The sequence below is a fragment of the Telmatherina bonti genome, assembly GCF_933228915.1.
Source record: "Telmatherina bonti genome assembly, chromosome: 24".
Taxonomy (NCBI): Eukaryota; Metazoa; Chordata; class Actinopteri; order Atheriniformes; family Telmatherinidae; genus Telmatherina; species Telmatherina bonti.
Genome location: NC_136633.1, coordinates 16,495,288 through 16,519,632, shown reverse-complemented (window position 1 = coordinate 16,519,632; position 24,345 = coordinate 16,495,288). Strand labels below are relative to the sequence as shown.

At 39.3% G+C, this 24,345-nt stretch overlaps 3 protein-coding genes across 4 annotated transcripts; 2 read left to right on the top strand and 1 right to left on the bottom strand.

The window, feature by feature from the left end:
* Positions 1-255: 255 nt before the first annotated feature.
* mtrf1 (mitochondrial translational release factor 1) lies at positions 256-5,055 on the top strand. The gene is made up of 9 exons (XM_079264233.1): positions 256-700; positions 898-995; positions 2,250-2,331; positions 2,455-2,562; positions 4,084-4,256; positions 4,335-4,452; positions 4,519-4,655; positions 4,724-4,822; positions 4,902-5,055. Exons 1-9 carry the CDS (start codon positions 313-315, stop codon positions 5,031-5,033), a joined length of 1,335 nt encoding a protein of 444 aa, XP_079120359.1. The 5' UTR covers positions 256-312; the 3' UTR covers positions 5,034-5,055.
* Positions 5,056-6,028: 973 nt separating this feature from the next.
* On the bottom strand, positions 6,029-9,082 carry wbp4 (WW domain binding protein 4). The gene is made up of 10 exons (XM_079264234.1): positions 8,996-9,082; positions 8,747-8,819; positions 8,609-8,671; positions 7,604-7,730; positions 7,328-7,513; positions 7,134-7,204; positions 6,964-7,039; positions 6,635-6,855; positions 6,306-6,535; positions 6,029-6,233 (listed from the first exon to the last, which is right to left on the bottom strand). Coding segments are annotated over exons 1-10 (1,251 nt in total). The 5' UTR covers positions 8,998-9,082; the 3' UTR covers positions 6,029-6,031.
* Positions 9,083-9,890: 808 nt separating this feature from the next.
* Positions 9,891-23,135, top strand: LOC306773991 (glycerol kinase). 2 transcript variants are annotated; one of them, XM_079263952.1, is made up of 21 exons: positions 9,891-10,078; positions 12,007-12,080; positions 12,181-12,287; positions 12,960-13,037; positions 13,197-13,276; positions 13,370-13,507; positions 13,607-13,716; positions 15,960-16,026; positions 16,325-16,342; positions 17,339-17,374; positions 17,454-17,521; positions 17,599-17,641; positions 17,743-17,823; positions 17,906-17,984; positions 19,486-19,582; positions 19,665-19,749; positions 19,903-20,023; positions 20,901-21,044; positions 21,133-21,219; positions 22,279-22,365; positions 22,602-23,135. In XM_079263952.1, exons 1-21 carry the CDS (start codon positions 9,986-9,988, stop codon positions 22,610-22,612), a joined length of 1,704 nt encoding a protein of 567 aa, XP_079120078.1. In that variant the 5' UTR covers positions 9,891-9,985; the 3' UTR covers positions 22,613-23,135. The 2 variants fall into 2 exon arrangements, with proteins under 2 accessions (XP_079120078.1, XP_079120079.1); XM_079263953.1 differs by lacking the exon at positions 16,325-16,342.
* The last annotated feature ends 1,210 nt before the right edge of the window (positions 23,136-24,345 follow it).

The window sequence follows — 24,345 nt, the reverse complement described above, 5'->3', positions numbered from 1 at the left end:
AAGAGAGCACAATTCCACCAAACCAATATTTGTGAACATTTATTTATTTATGTCTTCTCAAACTGAGCTTTTTGGTGTGACTTATTTTGTACATTGGGACATCGACATGAGACTAAAAAATAAAATAAAAACACGTAGCTACATACTAAATATACATTCAAATGTACTATACAGCAGTTTAATTTTAGCTGAGTTAGACTACAATTCCCAGCGTCCCTTTCGTCTCGAAACTACATCCGGGACATCTGTTAGCTTAGCCGTAACAGGAATGTATGCAATTGAGCAACACATACGAACAATAAATTCAGTCAAATGCTTGTTCGTGGCTTGTTTAGGTTGTGCTCTTCTTGTAATCATGTAGTTTTAAGCAGTAGAGGAGGATGGAGGACACTGATGGGACACAGCAGGGTGAAATATGCTAAGGTGACACATGTGCATTACTGGGGAACAGTAGTACCCAGACGCCTCTGTCACGGAGATTTGGGGGATCTGTACAAGAAGGAGTCCGTTCAGAGGTATCTTCATCAGCTCATGGAGGAGTTCAGGGACATCAGTGATAAGCTTCAGCACGCGCACCTTAATGATTTGGATAGAAAAGCACTGTTGAAGAAATACAAAGATCTATTTCCTGCAGCAAATGTGTTCAGAAGCATTAAACAAGCCAAGAAAGACCTTGAAGAAATAGTTTCACTAATGCACAGTGAGTTGGGCTTTGTGCTTTTATGTAAATTTGTCATTACTTGTGTGAAGTTAGTGTAAACATGACAGACATGTGTGAAGTATTTATTTTCTAGTGCAAATAAAAAAAGGTCCCTTCGGTGATTTACAGCTGTGAATAATCACATTTGGACGTGTTGACATGTAATTATGTAAACATGTTCTTCTTCCTGTTTGCAGATTCAGCAAACACCAAAGATGAGGATAAACACCTGATCCAGCTGCTGAAGGATGAAGAAGCAGAAATCTTAAGCAAAATTGTGGCCTTAAGAAGAGATGTAAGTCATGTTTTTTTAAAGCATCACAGTTTCATGTTAATATGCAATATAGGTATTCACTTTAAGTATTAGCCTTATCAAAGCTTTTGATATGGTAGACTAATAAAAAAGGTGTAGAATTAATGACATGGCAACCAGATAAGCAGCGATTTTACAGACAATATGTGCAAATACCAGATACACAATGATCTGTGGGGTCCTTCAGGGTTGAGCATGGGGAACGTTTTTGTGTATTTACACAAAAATAAAGCATATGAATTGGCAAAAATGTGAAAAAATAAATATGATATAGTTGTGGGGAGAACCTGCAGCAGTTCCTGGATACTTGATGATGCTGAAAAGATGGTTTGATGATGATGAACATTAACATTGAATGAAAGCAAAACAAAATGAATCATTCTTGACAATATTCACCCGGGCTCTTAAAAGCTCAGATTAAATCACTGAAAAACTAAAATAAAATGTATTACTGTAGTAATAAGGTGAAGTATAACATATAAAGGTTTCTAGTTCATTTGCATTATTACACAAAATCAAAAAACCTCCTCAGTCGAGCGTCACTATTCACCGTCTACTGTTCCTTCATACTCTCATCTTGTTTAAGTACGGGGAACACATAAAACTAACACAGATCCATTATACATCATTTTATTTCCTTTTTATTTAAGTAAACTCTTCATTCAAACAAAAGCATTCATTTGACCTGAAAACAACACATGTACAGTAATTAATTAAAAAGTATTTTGTAGTATCCAGAAGGGGTTTCAGAGGAGGGAACGCAAATATGGTTCTTGGTAAGAACAAACATTCATTGACCTACAATCCATAAAGTTCATTGTTCAGACATGAGCAATGAAAAGAAATCATGTAAAACAATAATCAGCTTTAAAAGATTACATGGAAATAAAATCCTGAACAAATGCATGATGGCAACTTCCATTTGAACTGTTATTGTTTTATTTAAGGAACCTGAACGCTCCACTATGAAGTATTTGTTTCTGTACGGATGCTGTTATTTATTCAGTTTTATATCAACAGTCATTAATGCAGTAAATTCAATATTAATTTATAACGACGCTGTTTTAAGGTGGAATCCTCAAAAATTTCTCTGCTTTTTTAGGACTTTAAAATTGTAATTTCTTAATCGCATTTATGGTAATTTCCTCTTTTTTTTTCTTCCATTTTTGTTTTGATTTCTATTATTAAGTGTGAAAAATAAACTTTGCTAATAAACTCACTCACTTTTCTGTCCAGCTGATAAAAGCTCTTATCCCCAGTGACCCTCTCAACTCGAGCGACGTTGTGCTGGAGGTTGTTTCAGGACGAACAACAGGAGGTACAAAGCAAAGCAGAGTATTTCTCTTCTCTCTGCTTGCATTGGCAAATTTAATGCTCACTTTGCAGATTCCAATAGTTGTGTTTGTAAAAATCCAACTTAAGCTCAAATGTCTGGTTTCAGGTGACATCTGTCAGCAGTTCACCAGAGAGGTGTTTGACATGTACCAGGGTTTTTCCCACTACAAGAACTGGGATTTTGAAGTTTTGAACTACACACCTGCAGATTATGGTAATTCATGCCATTCTTTAAAAAAAAAAAAAAAAGAGCTGAAATGATGCATAAAAGTTAAATAATAACTGAATGCAGTAACTTAACATATGATAACTGAATACAGTGCAGTATAAAGTGACTTTATGGTCATGTAATTATTTATAAATACAGAAAAGGATGCTATTCTACGTGTTTGCCACTAGGGGGAAATGTGTGTCTGAAGGTCTGTGTGTGCATGTGTGTGTGTTTGGAGCTGAGTGATTGAGTAATTAATTCATGTCACTTGTATCTGTCTGTAGCCTGTTTGTTGCTTGGTACAGAGAGAGGCTGAGGGAGTGCTGATATTTTCTTTTGACCACTTAGTTCACATAAGTAGTTCTTCAGTTCCAAATAAAATAGATGGATAGATACATGCATACCTCACTTACTCACTCCCTTACTTTATTCATCCCCAAGGGGGAATTCAGGAAGATAAATAGATTAAATGAAAGATTAATATTAAACAGTCTAATTGCGGCTGGAACGAAGGACCTTCTGAACCTCTCAGTCCTGCATCGAAGAGAGATGGGATGTTTTTTATTATCCAAAATACCCCAAAGTTTCCTCCTCATCCTCAGCTCCACCGCAGCTCTGACAGGGTCCAGACTTCTGCTGAGGACAGATCCAGCCTTCCTGATCAGTTTGTCCTGACGTTTGCAGTCCTTGTGTGTAATGCTGCTCCCCCAGCAGACACCAACGTAAAACATCACACTTGCCATGACTGTGTTATAGAACATCTGCAGCAGGTCACTGCAGACACCAAAGTACCTGAGGAAAGAAAAGGCGACTCTGTCCCTTCCTGTACGCTGCGTCTGTATTGGCTGGCCATTCCAACCTCTGGTCCAGAACCCCCCCCCCCAGGTACCTGTAGGTTTTCACATTCTCTATTTCCTCTCCATCAGTACAGACGGGCTTTCTGTGTAATGTAGATCTCCTGAAATCCAGCACAAGCTCTTTGGTCTTGGAAATGTTCAGGAGAAGACGGTTCTTGTTAGTCTAGTCTGTGAAGACCTCTACCAGGTCCCTGTCCACCTCTCACACATGACATGACAGCTGTATCATCTGAATACTTCTGTTTGTGGCAGGACTCTGAGCGAGTGTGAAAAGAAAGGGAGCTAAAACCGTCCCCTGTGGAGCCCCAGTGCTGCTTCCAGAAACACTTCTCCCCCATCCTGGCATATTGTGGTCTTGATGTTAAATAGTCCATAATCCAGGATGTCAGGGAGGGGGGGCTACCCCCATATCTATAAATTTATCTTCCAGTATGGGAGGCATGATGGTGTTAAAAGCAGAGATGCAGAGAAAATGTATGACGAAGTGAATCTTTTTCAAAAAGGGTCAAGTATACACCCAAAACTGCATCAAGACTCATTCTCTTTCTTGGACTTTGTGCGTCTGACAGTTATCACCTAAAGTTGGCAGTCACATTATAATTAGGTTTTATTCTTTTCATTGTGTGTAAACATCTGGAAGCTACAGCCTGAACTGACTGTGTCTCAGGTGGACTGCACCATGCAGCGGTGAGGATTGCCGGAGAGAACGTGTATAGACATCTGAAGCATGAAGGAGGGACGCACCGGGTGCAACGGATCCCTGAGGTGGGCCTCTCCTCCAGAATGCAGCGCATTCACACGGGAACTATGACTGTCGTCATCCTGCCGCAGCCGGTGGAGGTCTGTCCATCACCTGCATTCATTCATCAGCCGGCATTCATCAGGATTAAACTCCACCTGTGTTTCTTCTGTTTGTAGTTGGAGGTGCACATCGACCCGAAGGATCTTCGAATTGACACGTTCAGATCACGAGGTGCCGGAGGCCAAAGTGTCAACACGACAGACAGCGCCGTGCGAGTCGTTCATCTTCCGACTGGTAAATACCGCCAGAGGAGGTTTAAATGTCGTCTTTTGTTCTTTTATCATCATCTTATCCCAACAGGTATAACGGCTGAGTGCCAGCAGACTCGCTCTCAGCTGCAGAACAGAGACACCGCCATGCACGTGCTGAAGGCAAGGCTCTACCAGAGCATGATGGGTAAAGAGAGCGAGCAGAGGGACACGGCACGGAAGCAGCAGGTGAGCAAAGCAGGAAAATATCTGATATTCAGCCTGTTTTGGTTTCTAATCACGAGCCTCCCTCTTAGGTGGGCACAAGGGCACAGTCAGAAAGGATTCGTACCTACAACTTCAGCCAGGATCGCGTCACAGACCACCGCAGCGGATACGTCACCAGAGACATTAAGGTTAGATTTACATCCCTAATTTACAACCAGCAAGGGTTTCATTAGTCGTGCTGCATCTTCAAACTGTCCCTGTGCTCAGGAGTTCATGAGAGGAGGAGAAGCCCTCGATGAGCTGATCTCTGACATCGTTGAACACGCTGAACGGGAAGCTGTCATGGAGGTGGTGGAGACCAGCAACAATAGTCTGACTGGACTACAGTCTGCAGAGTGACTCCCAGTTTGCATCTTCCACCACATCTCCCAGCGCTACAGTGTTTAGCATTAACGGTGCAATTCATTCTTGTGCAAGAACTGCAGCTTCGACTCAGAATTGACGTTTTTTGTAATAAAACTGAACTTGTATATTTATTATTTTGTCTTTTTACTTTCTAAATGACACAAATTTTAAAACTAAGCCACCAGCTCTGCACATCAGTAAACATTTAAGTGTCCCAGAGATTTTATTGTTGCTTGAATTTGAACGATTATAAAAAAATCAAGCAGACTGTTTTTTTTTCACTAAGTGCATAAAGCCATCGTTGTTTATTGTCAAAAAGTATCTTCCATGGTTCTTTGCCAGCCAGGGCGCGGTGAAGCCACCTATCAGCTTTATACACACTAAAGCAGGTCACACCCTGCATGTGTGTGCCAACTGGCCCGAAACCTAAAGTATTATTTCTGTAGCAATTAAATTAGTTATATTAGTTATATTCTTTCGTTTACCACAAAAACATTTAGTCATTGCCAGGACAGTCATTTATTTTGATCACATCTATGGCTGAAATTAACAGACGATGCAGGGCTGCTTATGTAAAGATACCCTGTGATTTTAAAAAAATAAAAAGATCTGGAAATGGAAAAAAAATAACTGGAATTGATCTGTGTGGTAAGATCCGATCACACCAGACTGTTGGAGTAAAAAAAAAAAAAAAAAAAGCCTTTACATGAATGTAATTATCACAAACTACATTATGACAAATCTGTACCAAGAAGAATACCGACTGTATCAAATAGTCGACATCTACGAGGTTTTTAAAGAAATGAGTAGTTTCTCAGACACTGACAAGAAAATGTACGAACACCAAAAATAACAAAAATAAAACTCTTTAAATTGAAAATGCAGTGTGTGTGTGTGTGTGTGTGTGTGTGGGAGGGGGGGGCCTCCTGGCGATAGTTTCATTCTGTGAATGTCTCCATCTGTCGCATCCCAGCTTGGAAACTGTGCTCCTGTCAGTCATCGCTGTCTCTCTGTCGAAGACTTCTGGATTTGCCGTTCTGTGTCTTGTTTTTTCTGAACGAAGCAGGTCCGCTGTCGTCTCCGATGGAGGTGATGACCCGTTCTTTGAACTTTGGTTTTTGCTCTGGCGGAAGGTCAGCTGGAGCGCTGGCTGTGCTTTCCTCAACCTGGGGCAGCTGCAAGTCCACCTTTGCACTGGAATGTAGAGAAAAGGATTAGTACCTGTCACCTGCAGCTGTCTGCACATTCATTTGTTCAATCACTTACTATGGATCCACTTCTTCCTTGATCTGCTCCCAGGCTCCATACGGATTAGCAGCTTTCGGCCTTTTGGCTCGTCTCTCCACTAATGTCGGCTTTATCTCCGTTTTCTCAGGTTCTGTTGTACTTTGGGCTTTTTCCTCTTCTTTTGTTTCTTTCTCTTCCTCCTTAGAAACATCATCACAGACTTGATCCTCTTCTGGTTTTTCTTCAGGCTCAGCCTCGGCTTTTCTTTTCTAAAAACAAAAACATGTTTTACAGATCAGTCTAATCTAAACAGCTGCAGTTAACATCGGTCTTAATTTCTCCTCATTCTGTGTCAGGCTTGCGCTCACTCTGAAGCTGATCTTTGGGACTTTGGGCTGCTGACCAGCTTCTTCAGGAGTTTGTGCTTCTTCAGGAGCTTGTGCCTCCTGAGGCGCTCCGTTGGAGCTCTCCTCTCCTCCTGAGAGGGGCTCCGGCTCAGGAGCTGAAGGCTCTTCCTGGCTCTCCTCCTGTTTGCTGGATTCAGCTGCGTCATCAGAAGGGAAGTCTGCTGGCTTCTCCCAGCTGGACTCTGACAGTGGAAGAAGAAGAAGCATGATTACCAGCATGTTGTCACTACAAGCAACAGGAATCATAAAGAAAAACAGCAATTTAGATGAATTTATGGTTAATAAATAACCTCCAGTTTCTGTGTTGTAGTAATAGGGGAAACCATCAGGACTGACAGCTTCCATCCAAACAGAGCCTGAGGAACTCTAAAGAGAATGACATCAACATATATATAAGAGCAAAATACTTGGTATGAATGTAATGAAACATAAAATAGATAATAAGTAAAGAATGATTGACCTCACGCTGTTCAGACGGTGCAGAGGCTGAACTTTTCCCCTGAAAACCTGCTGGTTTGTCCCACTGAGACTCTGTTACAATACAAACATAACGCAGCTGAGATTAAAGTCAGATCGACTGAAGTTTTCAGGCAGATGTCCGAGGCAGATGTCCGAAGCAGATGCAGCAGGAGTTGTCATGTTGGGTTTCCTCACCTCCAGTTATTGTGTTGTAAAAATAAGTGTATCCATCATCTGTCTGGCCTTCCACCCAAACCTGCGTCGGTCCTGCCTGCCCTCTGGATTTCTTCTTTGCTTTCTCTCGTTTCTTCTCTTGTTTTTTGGGCTGAGGTCTTACTTGAGGTTGTGGCTTTGGTGGTGCTGGAGCCTGATAACTTAATCCTAACACAAAACATTTTGTGTTAGGTGAAACAGCAGAAGTTTCCTCCTGATCAGGTGAAGGGGTTACATTGCATGTTGCTAAACTCTCACCTTTCGACTCCATTTCCATCCTCTTCAGATCTTCTTCATAGGCTTTCTGTGCAGCCTCCTCCATTGCTGCAAACTGTTTGGACATCCGTTCCTCCTGCTTCGCCTTGTCAATGCTCTTCTTTTTGATCTGCAAAGCAAAAGATAAAGAGAGATGATTGGCAGCAGTTTGAGGCCAATTCGAAGAGACCTTCAGTGTTAATGTCTGGAGCTTATCTCTCCTACCAGTCCTAAGAATATTGCTGGTCCTTCAGCTGGTATTACTGAAGCCTGACTGCTTCAAATGCAATATAGTCTACTTTTTTTAATCATTATCTGGATGTTCTGTTTACATGAAACACATCATCTATATTCCTGTATACATGGTCATTAATGGACCCAGGTTTCAGATCATGTGCACAGCAAGTTTGGTTCCTTTTAATAAGACGTTTAAGTGCTACACAATCCCAATTATTAAGAGAGGAAAATAACATTGATTTGCAGATGTGTGCATACAAAAATACATTTCTAATGTTAATGTTGGTTAAACAGGTGAGTTGAACTTATCAGTAGAGTCACTCAAGAAAATCTGCTACACGTAAATCCATACTATAGCTGCATTTAATGTATTTAATCTATAAATTTGCCAAAAAATGGGCTTGTTAATGAGCAGATCTTGCGTTTAGCAGTGTAATTCAGAGCCTCATAACAAGATCCATATAATATCTCTCTTTTTCCCTTTATACATCTTCCCTTTTTGACTAGATGTAAAAGTTTTTAGCCAAACGAAACTAGATGCAACCAAACAACAACTGGTTATAAAAGGAAGAAAAGGGAGGGTATTTTTTAACTGGTGGGGCTCCAGTCCCAGCACCAATAAACATGTCTAAAATAAAATTGTCTATTATAATACTGTCGTTCACGTTGTATTTATTCAAACAAAGTTCTATAATGACCTTGTTACTGCGGTTTAAATTGAATTGCAGGCAAACACAAACAATAATAAAAGTTCAAATTGGTTGTCCGTACCTCTGAAATTTTAGCAGCCACATTTTCTTTGTGATTCTTGCCTCTTTCGTGGAACTCTACGCTCTGTGGAAATATTAGATGGGTTAAATGTGGGCGAAAACTCTTCCCCAGCAACATTATGTATACTCTCTTACTTACAGGCTTGTTATCTGCAATCCAGCACTTACAATACTGACAGAATTTTCTCGGTTGCGACTTCCAGTAGTCAGCCCTTTAAAAAATTCACAAAATTAAAATTAGTGAACAAACCACGACTGAGTCAGACTGCCTTTAGCATGCACAGCTAACATAGCTAACTGACTAAATAACTGCACAAAGCTCCATAAATGACCCAATGTGTCCTGCAGCAGCTGAATTATAACTACACGTGTTTTACTTATTACTTACATTTTAATGCCAATGGTCTAAAGACGTCAAAATGTTTAAAAAGAGCAAAATAAAATGAATACTGCTTTCAACATTTCAGGAATGACAACAATGGCCATTTATGATTGCGTCATCTACGGTCGCCATACTGAAGAAAGCTCAAGAAGAATGCAAAATGTTTTATCTGTGAAGAGCTGTGATAAACCTAGATACAGTCTATGTGGTAAACACATAAACATTTGTTTCCCGAGTCGATTGTAAAGTCAGCCATTGAGTTTCGATATTAGTTTGTGAATATTTATTTTAGTCCATAATTGTATGTGTTTGTGCCCCCTGGCGGACAGTAGAAAACTACGTGTTTGGTTTGAGGCGGGCAGCAAAATCCTCGTGTTTTTCTCAGTTAACATCATACACACATCGCTACGTCCTCTTTAAAATGAATTCTTGAATTTTAAAAATGAACTCAGTGGTGAGTTGTTTTAGAGTTTATCCATTCATTTCCTACACCACGTTGAGCAATTAATGTTGCCTGTCCAATTCTCAGCCATAGATCCTCTATCCTTTATGAGATATATGATGAATAGTGCAGGGTCTATTGTAGACCTCCCATATGGTCTAGCGGTTAGGATTCCTGGTTTTCACCCAGGCGGCCCGGGTTCGACTCCCGGTATGGGAATGTGGATTTTTGTCGCCTGGGCTTTATGGAAAAAGGTTTTTAGTATTTTCTACAGTAAAATTTCGATAATATATATTATTAAGAAAGTTTAACCAATAATGTAATATATAAAAAAGACTATAATAGGCTTTTGCAGTGTTACTTCAAGGCGTCTCACCGTAAAAAAATTCACCATAATTTGCAACGGTTTCGTCATCAGCAAGAGCCAAGCCCATCGTTACGTCCAAAAGTCGCGACTGACCGTTCGCCTACCTTGGGTGGTTTATTCCCAGCGTTACCAGTGGAGATTAACCGGTTTGCTGTCCAGCGCCACGGCGAAGCTCCCGTGGTCGCCCATGAACAGCACCATGGCCGCGTCCTCGCATCGGATAACGCTGGGGCCACTGGTTGCTGCGATCGACCAGGGCACGAGCTCCACTCGGTTCTTGGTAAGACAAACCGCTGGTTAGAGACCCCCCCCACCCCACCCCACCCCACCCTCGAACCACCGGTGTTATATTTAATATCTGGTTCTTGTCAGCTGTGTCCTTGCCTCGGGTGAACAGTAGAGCTTCTGTCTTTCTCATTGTGCGCTCGGTGGCGGTTTATAAGCGCAATTTCGACTCCATTAAGTTTCTTTAATTGACTATAAATCACTGTCTCCCAACACATAATGTTGCCTTTTACTGCCTTAAGATGGTAGTTTAGCTGTCCTTCAAGACAAACATGTGTTTGTGCTATAAACAAATGTTTAATTTATATAATATTATGGCTTCAATTTAAATTCTATCAATAAAAAGTCTGCCTTAGTTCAGCGGTTGTCAACCTTTTTGCAACACAGTACCCCTCGTAAGATATTATTTCAGCCACGTACCCCCTACCCACTGCAAAGTATTTTTGGTTAAGAAAAAACATGGAATACAGCACTTTGTCATTTGTGTTTGGTTTATTCAATTTTTTACTTTATTATTTTTTTTAAATGTAAATTTAGTTTATTAATGTATTCTTACATTGGATGAAATATTAAATATTTATCAAATATTATATTTATATTATTTTGTTTAAGGATGTTTTTAAGAAAACATAAAAACATATATATTTTCAAAACATTTAACGTACCCCCTAGAATGCCTTGAAGGATCTGCTAAAGCTTTTGCATAAAAATGACTTAAAATATATAAATAAGTATATTTTTAAAAATCTGTATTGCAAAATTCTGGTTTTAAACAAAATTTTCTAATTTTATGAGTTCAAACTATTTTATTTATTACTCTGAGGAGTTTTGTTTCTTCTCCCCTATAGCTTGATATCCATTGGGACAATGTATACCAATAAACGGATTACTTCTGGATTATTTTGGACAAGGCGTTATCTGATTTGTAAAGTGATTAAAAGATACAACTGTAATCCCCCTCAGTAAAATGTTAAATCTGTTGTGTCAGGAAAATGTAGCAAGAATATCAAACCTTGTTTGTACAATGTTTTGATTTCCATCCTGAAAACAATTAAAGTAAGATTTTTTTTTTTTTTTTTTACATGATACATAAACATTCAAAAGATGATGTTTTTTGAGGAACTTCTATGATAATTGAAGCAGTATGATTTATATTATGGTTATAATTCTGTAATAGAAAGAATTGTTATTACTAAAAATAATTCAAAAGCATTAATCTCGCAAAGATGAATATTTGTGCCTATCTTTGCCTGCAATGAATGCCTTTTGGATTCAGGTTGTTTGGACTGGATACGCTGGTTTATTACGTATGTGTGGACTCTGGATAGGTTTGGCTTAATCAAAAGGAACCAAAAGCTCTGTTAGTGTGGATTATTTGAAGAAGCGTTAACACAGAGGTCAATCTACTATTATTAGATTTACAGTCTGAGACTCAACCAGGTGTTGCTAAAACAGACAGTTCTTGGGAGAGGGTGGAAAGGATAGTGACAGCAAATGAGCTGTCAAATATACTGAGCTGGCAGAAGAGTAGGAGGCAGGTTGGGAAGCAGCGATTCATTCAGTGGTGGTTGGATGTAGAGGCTTAGTGGGGAAGTCTTTGATCCCATTTCTTAGGGAGACTGGGAGAAAATTTGGCTTGTCAAGACAAAACAAGTAAAAATACTCTTAAAACTAGAGGAATTCTCTGGCATAAAAACTAAGAATTATCTTACCTTTAAAAAAATAAGCATATGTGTACTCAATTTAAGATTTTTAATCTTACTTTAAACGCTTCCTCGAGTGTGTGTCTCTCTCTGGTGACAACACGAGACTCAATGAACTACTGTTTAATTTTATTTTTATGGGGAGCAGCAGAAGTTCAATTTAGGGAGATAAATGTACTGTCTGCTGGTACTGCATCGTTTCTCCTTTCTTGTTTTGAAGGTGTTTAACTCTAAAACAGCTGAGCTCCTCAGCCATCATCAGGTGGAAATCAAACAGAGCTTCCCTAAGGAAGGGTGAGACAAAATATCTGCTAATATTCCTCACAGTTCCAGTTATTCGTCACCTACTGTGATACTTCTGTTCATGTTTTTCTGACTTTGTCCTGCTGCTCAGGTGGGTTGAAGAAGATCCCAAAGAAATTCTGCAGTCCGTGTACGAGTGCATGGAGCGCACGTGTGAAAAACTCACGCAGCTCAACATAGACATCTCAAATATTAAAGGTACTATCTGCTTATCCCTCGTGATAAGCCGCTCTCGAGCAACATTGCCATCCGTAAATGTGTTTCCTCAAACATTGATGTGAAATGTAAGTAAAAACAGATTGCAGTTCGTTTTAAACCTTGCAGGACATAAGCAGCCATTCCTCGTTCATGCAGCCATGCAGCTTGTCCGCTCATATCTGAACAGAGTTTTCTGAAACATTGTTTCCTGATCTTGATTTAGAAACAACGTAATTTACAGTGAGCAGATCCAGTGTGGCTTCCAGGTAGCCACGGTGTTGTGGGCTGAGATTCCTGATATTCTTTCAGATTCGTTTGTCGCTTCATCCAGTGAGAGAAATGTCCATGAGACGACTTCTGCAGGCTGGACAGACATGCAGATATTGTTTATTTTAAATATGGAAAGTTTCATCTTAAGAAGAGCTTGCTGTGAAAAGGTTAATTATTTAGAAATGCTGACTATGACCATATTTAACAGCCGTTTGCAGCCAGTTTTAGCGTTGTGTAAGTGCATTGGCTTCCTCTTCAGGTAATGATCATACAGTCTATGTGCTGACTGTGAATGAGCATTTAAAGGATTTCTATATTTCTTCACAATTTATGGAGTCTTTACACTGCAAGGGGTGTATTTCAAAGAGATGTAAAGCATTTCTGTTGCTTCAACTTGTTTAGCAATCGGAGTGACCAACCAGAGGGAGACCACTCTGGTTTGGGACAAAGAGACAGGAGAGCCGCTCTACAATGCAATCGGTACAGTTGTGAATCCATTCTTTATTATGTTCTTAAATATATAATTTCCAGTGGTTAGTATTTGTAAAGCCCAGGTACTGGGTTTTAGAGTTGCATCTTAAGATTTAGTTGCTGCTGCAGATCTGGCATCGACGTCTGACATGCTGTGTTTTTATTCAGTGTGGCTGGACTTGCGAACTCAGTCAACGGTCGAGCGTCTCATTAATAAAACTCCAGGAAGGAATAAGAACCATTTGAAGGTGAACGTTTCGTTTCTTTTTGTTCTGTGAGTTTAGTTATTTTAGGACTCTGCATTTTAAAAGTAAAGTTTATATGTTTTTATCCCGCTGCAGCATAAAACAGGGCTGCCAATCAGCACTTACTTCAGTGCGGTGAAGCTTCGCTGGTTGATGGACAATGTGGACGAGGTCCACAAAGCTGTTGTGTCTCACCGGGCAATGTTTGGGACTGTGGACTCCTGGCTCATCTGGGTAATCAAATTACCTGTCTCAGTGGTTTTATAGATGTTGTGTGTGCAGAGTTTTGAACGAGTGACTAGATTTTGTGTGTTTTTGATGATTGTCTTACAGTGTTTGACAGGAGGGAAGGCAGGTGGGGTCCACTGCACGGATGTGACCAATGCTAGCAGAACCATGCTATTTAATATTCACACCATGGACTGGGACCCAGAACTTTGCAAGTATGACTGGTTTTAAATCTATATCTTGTTTTGGTTTCAAGCATGTGTCTCTGAAACAATTACTTTACTGTGGGTTGTGTGGACAGAAACTAGCAGGGTTGCTCCCTTCAGATAAGCCCCGGCTGTCCTGATTGGTCAACTCCAGTGGGCTGATCAAGTGGGCGGCATCCATTTCTCTGAATTAGCTCCGTAAAACTTCAGAACTCCTCAAGAAAAAGCCTTCATCAGATGCAAGGTTACTGTTTGCCTTCAAATACAGGATTCGTTAACACTGTAAAGTCATTTTACAAGTTATAAAAAAAAAAAAACCCAATTTATTTCATTTAATTTCATTTCATTTTAAGAGAAAAAAATATAGTATGTTAGTAAATTGAGCTTTAAAATTTTGCAAGGCGACAGCATCTTTTTATGATGACAAAATGACTTGTTTACTGTTATTTGTAAGAAAGAAAAGGTAAAATGTTTAAGTTGGCTGATTTGCAACCTAAACTTTGAAGTGGCTGCAGACAGTAGCATGTTAATACAGTGAGAGGAAACTCACACACTTCGTAGATGTTTTTTCAGGTATATGAATAAACATTTTTGAAGATAATTGGAGAATTATAAAGGTACTTTATTGATTTAAGGGGCCACACAACAGATTATCTGAAGATAAAAGAGGTAAACAATTTGCCAATTAAAATGATTCCTGCAAACTTGACAATAATAATACATTTTATTTGTAGGCGCCTTTCAGGAAACTCAAGGCCACAAAGAAAACCCCTAAAAAACAAACAAGAAAAAACTATCCTAAATACCTAGATTACTACCACAGATTCAGATATGTGGAAAGAGTTGTTTTTTTTTTTGTTTTTTTTTTGGATAAACTTAGTTTTTTCATAACTCCAAAGAGTCTAAACAGACAGGTAGGATGTCGTTTTTGTCTCTCAGACCACTATGTCTTCTGGAAGTTTCCCAGAGCTTTTCACCTGGGAACACTGGACCTCAACTTACCCAAACAGGAGAGATATTTGTTAAAAATCTTTATAGTGGCAACTAAGAAGGTTGTGGAGGAAATTTAATTACTTTATTTAATTTCTTACTAGAAACATGCATTTCGTTTAGTGAAATTCTTGTGTCTGAAGAATGGAAAAGACTTCTATAACAAATCCACATCTCCTGTAATCTATTAAAGGTTTAACCACTCTCATGTAAGCAGAGTTCTCATTCAGATGTCGAGTGGATCTGTGTGTTAGCTCTCCTTATGCATAAGCTTTATTAAACTTTGATTTTCTCATCGAGACTCATGATTAACTTCTTTTTTTCTACAACAAGGTAATAACACTCCAGCTTTACAGAGAACCTCCATTTATGTATCTTATCTACATAAAGTGTAGATAGATAGATACTAGATAGATAGATAGATGGATACTAGATAGATGGATACTAGATAGATAGATATTAGATAGATACTCGATAGATTAATCTATAGATACTTGATAGATAGATACTTGATAGACAGATGATAGATGGATGGATTAATTATACTTGACAGATACTAAATAGATAGATTGATAGATACATACTAGATAGATAGATAGATAGATAGATAGATAGATACTGGATAGATTGATGCTAGATACTGGATAGATACTAGATAGATTGATAGCTAGATACTAGATAGATAGATACTAGATAGATACTCAATAGATTAATCTATAGATACTTGATAGATAGATAGATAGATAGATACTTGATAGACAGATGATAGATGAATGGATTAATTATACTTGACAGATACTAAATAGATAGATAGATACATACTAGATAGATAGATAGATAGATAGATACTGGATAGATTGATGATAGATACTGGATAGATACTAGATAGATTGATAGATACTAGGTACTCGATAGATTAATCTATAGATACTTGATAGATAGATACTTGATAGACAGATGATAGATGGATGGATGAATAATACTTGATAGATACTAGATAGATAGATACTCGATAGATTAATCTATAGATACTTGATAGATAGATACTTGATAGACAGATGATAGATGGATGGATGAATAATACTTGATAGATACTAGATAGATACATTATTAGTCATGGGGGAAACTCATTGCAAACACAAAGTTGAAAGGATTTTAAGCGGAACTAAAAAGACAAAATACTAAAAATTCTAGAGCTTAAATTTGTTTAAACTTTATTAACAATCTGTTTCTCCTTTTTGAAATCTTTTCTTCTCCTTTAGATATTTCGGTATTCCCATGGAGATCTTGCCCAGAGTGAGGAGCTCATCAGAAATATATGGTCTCATGGTAAGTTGGAATAAACTAGTCATGTCTCCATATAATTCTACCATCATAAGTGTTTAGATGAAGTTTTATCCTAATGGTTTTATTGCTGTGTCTAGTGTGACTCTAGTGTTTTGTTCAAAGAGTGGAATGTCTCACACAGCAGGCCAATAATAAGATAATAGAGGTTTGTTTTGTTTGCATATAATCTTTTCGTTAACGTGCTTTCAGACTGTTTAATTGCATGAAAGTTGACTGAGAAATTCTTTTTAGGCATTTTTTTTGTGTGTGTGTGCCATTATCTCTCTTCTCTCACTGGTAGAAAATAAGTTCTAGCCGGGTAAGTGACCCTCGCCATCACTATTTACCTCATCATGCTAAAGTAACCCGTCCCGCTTCCCTGTGGTCAAAACAGTTACACCACAACGCAGTGCATTTCCAAGCTTCAGATGAAGGCTAATGTTTCAGTAGATGAGTGTTAAACTGTGTTATTTGTACAAACAGGTCAGATGTTGCAAACTTGTACTGTTTTTGTAAATTAACTTTACACTTCAGCTGTTGTTTATTCAGAAAAAAAAGGAACAAAAACAAAACCAAAGCTTTTTCTCTGAGATAAAATACGACAAAACTGGATTTAAATCAGCTGGATGTTTAAATGGGAAAGAAAATGTTGTTCTACTGCCCCCAAATGGCCACCAGCAGGTACAACATCTGCACAGCAGCTCTTATCCCCTGTGATTTGGACATGTGCATTATAGGCTGTATTGGAAATGTGCTGGATAGTGCCTGACCCTCATTGCTTCTGTGGTGGCATGCTGCTCAACTGGTTTTCATCAGTGCCTCCCAGTCAGAACACCTTCTTCTTCAGCTCCTAAATCTCTTCACTCTTTGGGCAATTTGCTGTACTTGCTGTACGTTTTGTCTCCAAGTATCTAACCAAAGTTGCATGTGGGAGTGAAGACATTTGTTTTTGTTTTTTTTAAACTGGTTTGAAATCTTTTTACTCCTTTCTTTCCCCTCACTGTGTTGTTATCGTCACACCATGAGTAAAAATCTGCAGATAGAAGTCAAACTTTCCTCTTGTTATTTGGCTTTGTTGAGTCAAATAATGTAACAATGCATTTCTGTTACTCATAGTGCATTGAAAAAATGTTTTTTCTGCAGATTTCCATTAAATTGTTGATGTTTTTGAATTGTACTTAAACGTATAAGGCTTTGTCAGCCCTAACCTTTGCTCTGACTTCATCAGAGCAGACATAATATAATGTTAAACTAGAAGTTTATCAGATTGGAGACACATATCGTCAATTTGTTGACATATTTTGAATTTTTTCAGAAATCCGGGGCTCTGTCAGGAATTCCCATCTCAGGAGTAAGTCTCCTTTTTCCTTTTGCTTCTGTGCTTGCACTTTGATGAGGGTTAATCGTGTTTTCATCTCGTGATAAAACAGTGCCTTGGAGATCAGTCGGCGGCTCTTGTTGGGCAGATGTGCTTTCAGGATGGACAAGCTAAGAACACGTAGGTGGCTTTGTGTTGTGAAGTTTCCTCTAAATATATACCTGTGTTTGAGCCAATGTTTGCCATCTGTGTTCCAGTTACGGGACTGGCTGCTTTCTCCTGAGAAACACTGGTGCTAAGGTACATTCCTGCAGACTTGTGCTGTAAAGCAGAAAATACTACAATAAAATCTAAATGCGTTTATTTACAGCGACGTGTATGTTGTGTCTGTTGTTTTGCAGCCTGTAATGTCTGATCACGGGCTGCTGACCACCGTCGCCTACAAACTTGGTCGGGACAAACCTGCCTGTTATGCACTGGAGGTACGGTAAATATACTGAGATCATGCAAACATATTGCAGATCTGTCTGTCTACAGCTTTTATTCCTGCTGCCTGTTGCCCAGGGCTCCGTTGCCATCGCTGGAGCTGTGGTTCGCTGGCTGCAGGACAATCTTGGCATCATCGGAGCATCCGAAGAGCTCGGTAGGCCCTGCAAAAGCATCAAAACAAGCATTTTGTCTCTAGATTATCAGTAGAAGTTGTTTCTTTGTGCTACAAGAACTGCTCAAAAGGCCACAGTTGGTGTCACGTTAAATAAAGCTTGTTACATCCTCCATGAGAAGCTTTGTCTGCAGCGGGGAGGGATCACTGCGGGCGGCGATGTCTGCTTTTATGTGCAATGAACCCTGTTATTTCATATGTAAGAAGACATTTCGTGCGCGGCATGGTGGGTTGTGCACGTGGCTGGGTGTGTGTGTTTAAGTTAGGGATGCCTCGATCCACGTTTTGGGAGGTCCGATCCGATACAGATATCTGAAATTTGAATATCTGCCGATACCGATATTCACATTATTGTGACTATGGTTATTACTGCTGGTATAACTGTGTAAGATTTCATTAGGTTGTAATAAATTACCCATCTTTTTAAGTTACCGCACCAATACAAATATAACATTACAGATCTAACAGTTTCAACAAGTTTTATTTTGATGGGGTGGCTGTAGCTCAGGAGGAAGAGCAGTTGTCCTTCAACTGGAAAGTTGGGGGCTCGATTCGAGGCTTCCCCTAACAGGCTGAAGTGTCCTAGGGCAAGACACTAAACCCCAAGCTGCCCCCCCGATGTGCCTATCTGGGTATGAGTGTGTTGGATGAGTGTGTGTGTGTGAATGGGTGAATGTGACAAGTAGTGTAAAGCACTTTGAGTAGTCTGCATGACTAGGAAAGTGCTATATAAGTACAAGTCCATTTACCATTTACCATGATGTGACACATTTTACCTCAATACAACTATAAATGTGTGGGTTTGACACAAAGATCTCGCTTTTAGTGTAATAAAAAATGTCTTATTTTTACAATCAAGGCATTTATTTCTTTTATAACATGTCTGAAGTATGTCATCATCTCAGCTAGCTTGACCAGTGTGGTATCTGTTGTGGTATCGGTGCACTTTTATTAATGCCGAGTACGAGTACACACGCTTGGTATTGAGCCGATACCGATACTGATACTGGTATCGGTACATCCGTAGTTTAAATGCTACATGTTGTAAAAATGTTCGTGTTCAGCTGTTTTATCAAAACAATCCGTTTCACATGCACTGACAAAAACTGCAGAAAGTGGCGACGCTTCATGCTTTTCCGTGTTAACCACGCCCACCTCAAATGTCCAACCAATCACGCGATACGACAAAAGTTCTGCAAACCCAATTTGTTCATTCATTCATTCATTTTCCAAACCGCTTATTCCAATTCAGGGTCGCGGGGAAGCTGGAGCCTATCCCAGCTGGCTTTGGGCGACAGGCAGGGTACACCCTGGACAGCTCGCCAGTCCATCGCAGACCCGATTTGTTGAGATCTGTTTAAAAAAAAAAAAAAAAAAAAAAAAAAGACAGTTTTCTTCTCGGCAGCTTGAGGAGAAGAAAAAGTTCTCTTTTCTTATGGAGGATGCAGGGTTTAGTCTGACAGTTGTCTGGTTTTCTCTGCAGAGAAGTTGGCTGCATCGGTCGGAACCTCCTACGGTTGTTATTTTGTTCCTGCATTTTCGGGTCTTTACGCGCCTTACTGGGAGCCCAGTGCCAGAGGGTATGACCAGCATGCTACTCTGAAGTGTAGCAAACACCTTCAAATGATTAAATCACTCAGTCTTAATGTGTTTGTGTCACAGGATCATTTGCGGGTTAACTCAGTTTACAAATAAGAGTCACCTGGCATTTGCTGCTCTGGAAGCTGTGTGTTTCCAGACACGAGAGGTGAGAACTTAGAAGTAGCTAAATGTTTCTTTCACACTTTAAAATGCAAAAACTAATGTCGTCAGGTCAGCTACTAGTCTTATCACTGTTTTGATATTAGAATTCTTTATTATAAGAAAGGTTTTGTTTCCTAACCATCATGTCTGGATTCAGATAATGGATGCTATGAACCAGGACAGCGGCATTCCTCTAACTCAGCTCCAGGTGGACGGGGGAATGACATCCAACAGGCTGCTGATGCAGCTGCAGGCCGACATTCTCTGTATCCCTGTTGGTAAGAGTGGTATTTATTGAAACACAGTGAGACTGGCAGCAATCAGCTGGAAACAGCTTGTACAAACCAGCAGCCACCAAACCGGTGCTGCAACTGCAGGCTTGCTCTATTGTCTTATAGATGCCTGTCTGAGGATTCGCTTGTTTGCATTCAGCAGACTTTAAGTGTATTCTACCATTTCATCAAAAGTTTCTTTTAGAACAGGGGTGCCCAAACTTTTGGCCTCCAAGGGCCAAACTGAAAATGATCCAGTGAACCACGGGCCAAATGCTGCAGCTTTAACAAAAAAATGAAACACGAAAAAAATGCACAGTTATTTTAATTATTGTTCAATAGCAATTTTATTTGCCCAGATTTTTCCTATCTGGGCAAATAAAGTGTTACATAAAAAATCAATATAGCAATAGAACAATGAAGCCATAGTTAGAGGGACAGGAAACAATATTTTCAGCCACTAAACTGCAACAAAGTGCAACGTGTCACCAACCAGAAACAGTGCTTGTGGAACAAGGCAAGTTGTTGTTACTGAGTGGAAAACATGAAGTTGATCTTTGGACATTACCAGTCTCTCCATGTTGGGTTGCACCTGCCTCACTGACAAGGTTCTTTAGGTGTGAGTCAGTCAGGGTCCCGCTGAGTCTGGTCTTACTGGGGTTCATGACACTGAAAGTGTCTTTTCATCAAGCTCTGTATGGCATTAATATAAACAATGGCTTAAGGGCCAAAAGCAAAGTGCTGGCGGGCCGACTTTGGCCCGCAGGCCCCACTTTGGGCACCCCTGTTTTAGAACATTAGAAATTCTCTGTTGGCTTTGGCTGCTTCCAACCCAATAAGATTGTGTCGTGATTAACAGTAGATACTGTGTTGTTGTGTTCAGTGAAACCGTCCATGCCTGAGACCACAGCTCTTGGTGCAGCGATGGCAGCGGGAGCAGCGGAGGGGGTGAGCGTGTGGAGCCTGAACCCCGAGGACCTAAGTGAAGTCACGTCAGAGAAGTTCGAGCCTCAGATCAACCCAGAAGGTGCAAAGAGCTGCCGCCATCATGAGGTTGGGCGGTGTTGTTCAGTCTTCTATCGAGCTGAGAAAGTGCTTGTCTTTGCTTTGAGCAGAGAGCGAGTTTCGCTACGCGCGGTGGAAGAAGGCGGTTGAGAAATCGATGAACTGGGAAACAACGCAACCTGTAACTAATGGAAACGGTATGTACTCAGTGTCACAACTCAACAGAAGCTGCTAGCCTGACTGCTAAGTGACAACGCTGCTTGATATTAAAGGACAAGTTCACATGTTTAAGTCTAAATGAACAAAATAACTACCATTATACTGACAACTAGTAATATTAGTAGTATTTTCAGTGTTTTAAATTTTAAGCTTCGACTTGGCCTTGTAAGCCACCAGTTCCTGAAGCAAACCCCATATCATAACACTACCACTGTTGTGCTTCAGAGCAGGTGTGATGTTTTTTTTTTAATCAATACAAGAAACGCCAGAGAACCGTTTCTGTGTTTTCATTGGCTGGACAAACAACCACACTGCTGTAGTGCAGAGATGCCCAAGTCCAGTCCTCCAGATCTACCATCCTGCAACATTTCCATGCAAATGTTCCCTCCTCTGCATGTCATGCAGCTCAGCAGAGGCCTGGCAACAACAGATTCATTTGATTCAGGTGTGTTGGAGGAGGGTTGCATCTAAAAGTTGCAGGATGGAAGATCTCGAGGACTTAGGCGACCCCACTGTAGCATATGATTTTCATCTGATATGTTTCAGTTTAATCTTTAATTGGAAATGTAGACTTGCACACATCTAGAGTCACCTGCACACCTAACTTCTCCAATCTTTGGCTTAACTGGCTTCTAGTCCTCAAATAACACTCGTCATTTATTTTCTTTACAATAGATTTGCAACAGACTCCAATTTGGATTCAGACACCCACACACACACACACACACACCTGTTTATCTAAAGGCTTTAGAGATGTTGACATTAAACACATGAGGAGAAAAGAGGACTCTCATTTTAATGCCAAAAGCTTTTAGTATGAATATTTGGACTTGTCACTTCCTGAATAGGTTCATTTTAGCGAGACCTGATCTGGAATGTCGAATTTTACAAATATGTTTTGTGTTAAGTACAAAAGTTTATTAATAATAAGAGACAAATACTTGAATGTTTAATTAATTCTGGCTTTTGTTAGTGGATAACTAGCACTGCAGGGAACTGATTTGCGTTTCTGTGTGCATCTGAATTGTGATCAACAGGTGAAACCAGTATATTCAGCAGTGTCCCTCTGGGCTTTTACATCATGGGCAGCATGTTGATGTTAATCGGTGCGAAATACATCACAGGTCAGTGTCTTCATCAGCTCATCTAAACACTGTGTGAAGGACAGGGTTGCCAAAATATTTGGTGTAAGTTTATCTGCTTCACAACGAGAAAATTATCTATCAAATGCTGACGGAAGTTGTTCACCAGGAAATATTCACATTTCATATTTAAATCAGCTCACATCTTTTGTTTCTGAGTGATCATTTCAACCAGTATGGTTTCCCATTATACTGTTGTTGTTTTCTGTCCACTTCAGGTCAAAACTAGTCCCCGACTCTTGGAGGTTGCAAAAGCAAAGAGGAAAGTGGGAACAAATGCTCGACCACCTCTGGTACTCTCATTGCACTGGAAGCAGAAACCATTCCAGAAGAATGAAGTCAGGACATCTTTAGCTCACTAACAGGACTAGTGTTGCTTTTTACTCTAACTTTATTTGTGGCATTTAAATAAAAAAAAACTCAAACACTGACACGACAGAAGTGTAAGCCAACATGTTCACGCAGCGTTTCCCTTCCTTTTTTTTTTTTTTTTTTTTTTTTTTAGAATAGATATGAATTTATAGTTTTATTTATGTAGTTTAGATGTTGTTGAAGCATACGGTGTAACTTGCATCTCTTGTCACATCACTGATGTTTTGCTGTTAAAGAGCCACAAGTATTTCTTTTAGAGCACTTTATATTATTTGGTCTGTTTGCAAACAGAACTGTTTGGATGTGAACTGTTGGGACGACGACACTGGAGCGGTCTCTATGATATGCCAACAAGGGAAATAATTTGATAAAATTGACTTGTCTGCTTCTGGTGAAAGCAAAACTGTGTACTTGTATTTATATATATATATATATATATATATATATATATATATATATATATATATATATAAATATACATATATATATATATATATATAAATATAAGTCTTGTGTGTATCTTAAAGATGTAAAAGAGCAGTAATCATGTTCTTTCATTAACTATGCACAAAAAAACGTGACATTTTAAAGCTTGTCTTGATGTAATCTGAAAATTTATGGTTAAAATGTTTTCATCTTGACTTTATGGGGTAAAAAAAAAACAAAACATGTTGATCTGAGCTGATTATGTTATTCCTGGATTATTCCTCCACTCTTGCAGTCAGATCCAGTTGTTCTTTATTCACCAGTAAAATTATTCCACACTGAAGCAGTTTAATTGCACTAGATTTAAAGGGAGTTTAATGAAATTTAAGGAGCTTGGATCTTTACTTCAGGCAGGAAAAGTTTAACTGGAAGACGTCGAAGGTACACAAATGTCTGTTGTTGCTGTTGTCATGGATACATCATGTTTGCCTTCTGTGTGGCTTTATTTTCTGTTTGTATCTCAGTGAGGCTTGAAGTCGCAACAGGATTCGCAGATGAAGCGATTTTGCATTTTCTTTGTAAAGTCATGCAGTTTATTTATTAAAGCCGTCGACAGCAGTGACATGATGGAGTGTTTTGTTGGGATATAAACAGTTTACAGACCAAAAAAAGAGAAAAAAGGAAAACGGAAGTTTTTTTTTTTTAACAGTTCTGCATGTTCTTCCATCATAAACTGATGTGTTTGTGTGTCAGTGAGATTAAAAAAAAAAGTACAAGTCTGTTCAGGTTCCATCTGATTAAAGAGAAATCTGAGTGTAATTCCAGGCCTGTTGTTTTTAATCTGAACTTTGCACCTGATCAGTTTTATTTATCTTAAAAAGTGAGGATTTTTTTCCTTGTGCTTATTTTTATTCCACGCTTGGCTTTTCTCTGGGGAGAGGTGGGAATCCCAACAAACAGGAACTGTACAGAGGGGAGGAGTTAGCTGCAGTAACAAAATCAACTTGTTCACTTCTGATATCATGTGTTGGCCCTTCATGCTGCAGAAGTGGTGGCCTTTCATTTCACAAGTAAGTCTCTTTATTTTACTGTCCAAATATCAATGTTTCACTTTTCAACTTAGATAAAATTCTTCATTTAATTTAAAGGCTGTTAAGTTATAAA